The 4,047-nt window shown below is 48.2% G+C and overlaps 1 protein-coding gene across 1 annotated transcript in view; it reads right to left on the reverse strand.

Moving 5' to 3' along the window:
- Window positions 1-2,484, reverse strand: part of lim2.1 (lens intrinsic membrane protein 2.1) — a 17,996-nt gene extending 15,512 nt beyond the window's left edge. Inside the window, exons 1-2 of the mRNA XM_086226611.1 lie at window positions 2,346-2,484; window positions 1,085-1,266 (exon numbers count right to left, since the gene is read on the reverse strand). Of these exons, the coding sequence (XP_086082737.1) occupies window positions 1,085-1,259 (175 nt within the window). The 5' untranslated portion in view covers window positions 1,260-1,266; window positions 2,346-2,484. The remainder of the gene's footprint in view (window positions 1-1,084; window positions 1,267-2,345) is intronic.
- Window positions 2,485-4,047: the final 1,563 nt, after the last annotated feature.

Here is a 4,047-nt window from a genome sequence, read left to right on the forward strand (position 1 = left end):
TAAAGGTCTAAAGGTTTAATTACATTAAAATCCAGCATGAGTAGCAAGGCTGCACCAATGCCACTTGTGTGGGATGTCATCCTCTCCAGAACCAGAACTCCTCTGCTGGGAGCTGTGGGTGTCTCCGTCTCCAGGACAGCATCCGTCCCTCCACAACACCAGACAGTAGCTCCACTTGGTGAGACCCATCAGCTGCTCCGCAACTGTAGCAGCAGACTCCATCCGTCTGGACTCCAGGATCCACGTCTGACGGCTGTCAGTATTTCCTTGAGTGGAATTATGATGGGGGTTTACACCACAGCTCCAGCAGGTGACGGAACCGAGCGAGGCTGATGATCTTCCCGGGTCAGAGAGTTCTCATCAGGTGTTGGCTGGGCTGCTGCTACAGGGGCAGGTGTTAGCTTCTCAGGGTGGAACAGCAAACATGGTTCCTCATGCGAGTAGTAGCACTTCCAAGATGTTCCAGAACTGTCGGATGTACTCTCTGAGCAGTCTTGTCCCATTCTTGCTTCCCAGTAAAATCTGAAATGTTCCCAGATCTTCACTCATTCTTCAACTGGCCACATCCTCCCACGGCTCAATGTGACTCCGTCGCTGCGAAGTTACCTGGAACTGCAGAACTTTACTATCCAGCCTGACAGCCCGTTAGCAACCCCGGTAAACTACCAGCAGCTCTGCTGTGAGGCAGCATCATGGCTGCTTCGCCCACAGCCTCATCTTGATGCGTCTCACAGTTCACCTCACCACGTGTTTACTTTTACTAAAGCATTACGTGTTAGATAACATGCTACAAGTACTTCTACTCACTACTTTCCTGCTTTACTGCTTGTACTCCTAATGTAAGTCAAAGAATATGCTTTAACGAATTATAAAAATAGCAAAGTAGCCCATTAGCACTTTCAAACTTGAATTAGCAAGACAATTAAACAACTATCAGACAGGAATATCGACACAGTGCTGTGATATTATTGTGTGTGTGTGCATGTGTGTGTGTGTGGCCCTCTGTGTCATGTAGGACCAAGTCAAAACAAACATGCAAGTGTGTCTGATGAGCTAAGTGCGAATCCTTGACCTGTGAACTCACCAATGCTGTCGTTGTGAGGGAAGCATTTCCCCGGCATGCAGTAGCGCCACAAGCCCTGGTGCATGTAGTTGCTGGACTGCCGGTACTGCATCCAGTAATCAGTTGCTGTAGAAACGATCAGGAGGATGTTCCCCACGCCTGCACAGAACAACCCTCCACCCATGAAGCTGTACATCCTGCACCTGGACACACACACAGGGGCAGAAGGTCACTTATCATCAGAGGTCGCTGGAACCCCCCCCCCCCTCACACACACACACACACTTCAAGCAGAGAAGGTGTAAGTGTCAGTAATTGCATTGTAATGAACAAGTTATTTCCACTGGATCGAGCCGCGGGGTCGCTGGTGTGTGTATGTGTCACTTTGTTCTCTTGGAGATCAGTCCCTGAAGATGGGCCTACATGCCCCCCCCCCTCCCCCCCATCCCCATCCACACATCCAGTGATGCTTTGATACTTGATACATCTATTGCTCGTTGTTCCACCTGGATGCAATATCCTCGCTTTCTCGTTGAGTTTTGTGTGTGTGTGTGTGTGTGTGTGTGTGTGTGTGTGTGTGTGTGTGTGTGTGTGTGTGTGTGTGTGTGTGTTCGTGAGAAGTACAGTTCTATCTTGTTATGGATGAAGCCTGATCAGGCTGCTTGTTGAACCCCCTCTCTGACAGGTTTCAGCTGCTCTCTGTCAAGACCAGAACCATTTTAACAAAACAAATCAAACAGTCTCAGCGAGTGACATAACACGCAGAAGACTGTGGTGACCATATTTGATTTAATCCTCCTGCTGAATTGATCCTTTTTCTGATATTGTCGTTTCTTTTGATCCAGGATGGAACCTTTTGAAACAAGCAGTTAATTTCCTCCTCATTGGAGGGGACAGATGGAGGCCGGGGATGAAGCTTGCGCTGACCTGCCACATGAGGACATCCCTCCAGGCTCCTAGAAACCCTTTGAGCAGCAAAATGTGTTTGCGGTACAATTCTTTAATCACTGACACAAATCATCTCACTGTGGCTTGCAGACGCTTGTAGAAACGTCCCTTTGTGTCACTGAGCTGCGGCCGACATTACTGACTTTGGTGCATCTGTCTCACACCTCTCATATGTATGAAGATATCTAACAGACAGTAAACTGAGGTGAATGTGATCTGCTCTGACAGACCCCCGCTGAGCTCTACATAGGGGATGAAAGCACAAAGAGAAATGACGAATGAAACAGAAATAAGGACATGAGCAGTTATGGCTCAAAATTCAACATGATCTTACCTTAATCCACCTTTTTTTGAAGAGGTTTATGAGGACTGGGTTGCTTGACAAAATACAAGGTCCTCCAGTGCTAAGAAGGGCAGGTTTTCAGCCAGCTAATAGCATTGGTGTTTGACGGGATGAATAGGGGGAAACAGGGGCCACGGCAAACCCAGCACTGAGACAATAGGCCAGGCGTCCAGCGGCCAATCAGCACCAACCAGTTTTGTGGTTTGGGAATTTGCTGAAAAAACAGAAATGGCCAAAGCGCGGTAGGCTGAAGTGATACTGATGACTGCATGGTTTTGATTGAAAGTGGGGGGCTGAACTGGCTTTAGGGGAGGGCAAGCCTGTATGCATGCAGTCTGTGAGTGCACCAGCTCCCTATCAATATATACCAATCTGAAAATATTGCAGTTGATTCATTCGCTCAGCTGAGGGGTTCTCCTAAATTGTTCCATTGGGTTTTAAAACAGATGCAGTGTTCAAAGTAAAAACACAACATGTTGTTCAGGTAGATTTTCAAGCTCTCAGATTGAAGTCAGAGCTGTGACTCATGATTTGGGGGGATTTCGCTCAATATTAGCAAACCATCAGCATGCTGGCAGTATCAGCTGAAAACCTGATTCCTCGATGGACTCAAAGCTTTCCCTCCCTGGAAATGAAACCTCGCACCTCCTCCTATAGGCTTAGGCTGCTGGGGGATCTCCCATGATGCACTGGGCTTCTCTTGACTCCACTCTGTCCTCCTATATTTGTCATACATAAATCATACTCATACATATTACTAACTCGTCTTCTTCTCCCCTCATCCCAGATCCTGGGTGCTGCTGGAGGAGGCTCCAGACCTGAAGAGGCTCAAGCTACCACCCGTAGCTCCACCTGCTCATGTCCCCGTCTGTCCATCAGTCTCTTCCTTTTCTCTCTCTCTTTATCTCTGTCCCACTCTTTTCTTCTGCATATCTGTCTTCCTCCATTATCTGTCTTTGTCTCTGCCCCGCTCTCCTGCTCTCTTTCCCCCCAACCGGTCAAAGCAGAAGGCCGTCCCCACTGATCCTGGATGTGCTCGACGTTCCTGCCTGTTAAAAGGAAGGTTTTCGTCTCCGCTGTTGCAGGATGTGCTTGCTGATGGAGAATTGTTGGGTGTAGATTCACTGAAGGAGTGAGGTACTAGACCTGCTCTACTTGGAAAGTGTCATTAGATAACTTTTGTTGTGATTTGGTGCTTTACAAATAAAACTGACTTGACTTGACTCCTCCTCCGCTCCTAAGCAGCGTTTTGTATGTTTCAGCAAATCAAACTGTTGTTCTACTTTCATTCGCTCAAACTCAAGAGCTGTCATTTGAATAACATTCATGCTTTTGAAGGACAAACATTACACGGAGGGCAGCGTGGCTCAGGGGTAGAGAGGCCGTCTAGCAACCGAAGGGTCACTGGTTCCATCCTCACTTCCCCTGCTGACCGTGTCCAAGTGTCCTTGAGCAAGACACTGAACCCATAATTGCTCCTGATGAGCGGGTTGGCGCCTTGCATGGCAGCTCCACCATCAGTGTGTGAGTGTGTGTGAAAGGGTGAATGAGACCACATTGTAAAGCGCCTCAAGTGCCACTGAGGTAGAAAGGCGCCGTATAAATTGAGTCCATTTTCCATTTACATCAAGCAAGTGTTTCGGGTCTTTGGCCACTGCGGATGCAGCCTGACAGATTCCCTGAGACCAGCAGC

Source organism: Aulostomus chinensis, chromosome 15 (genome assembly GCF_037954235.1).
Source record: "Aulostomus chinensis isolate RoL2024-O1b breed Wild chromosome 15, RoL_Achi_v1.0, whole genome shotgun sequence".
In the NCBI taxonomy this organism is placed as follows: domain Eukaryota; kingdom Metazoa; phylum Chordata; class Actinopteri; order Syngnathiformes; family Aulostomidae; genus Aulostomus; species Aulostomus chinensis.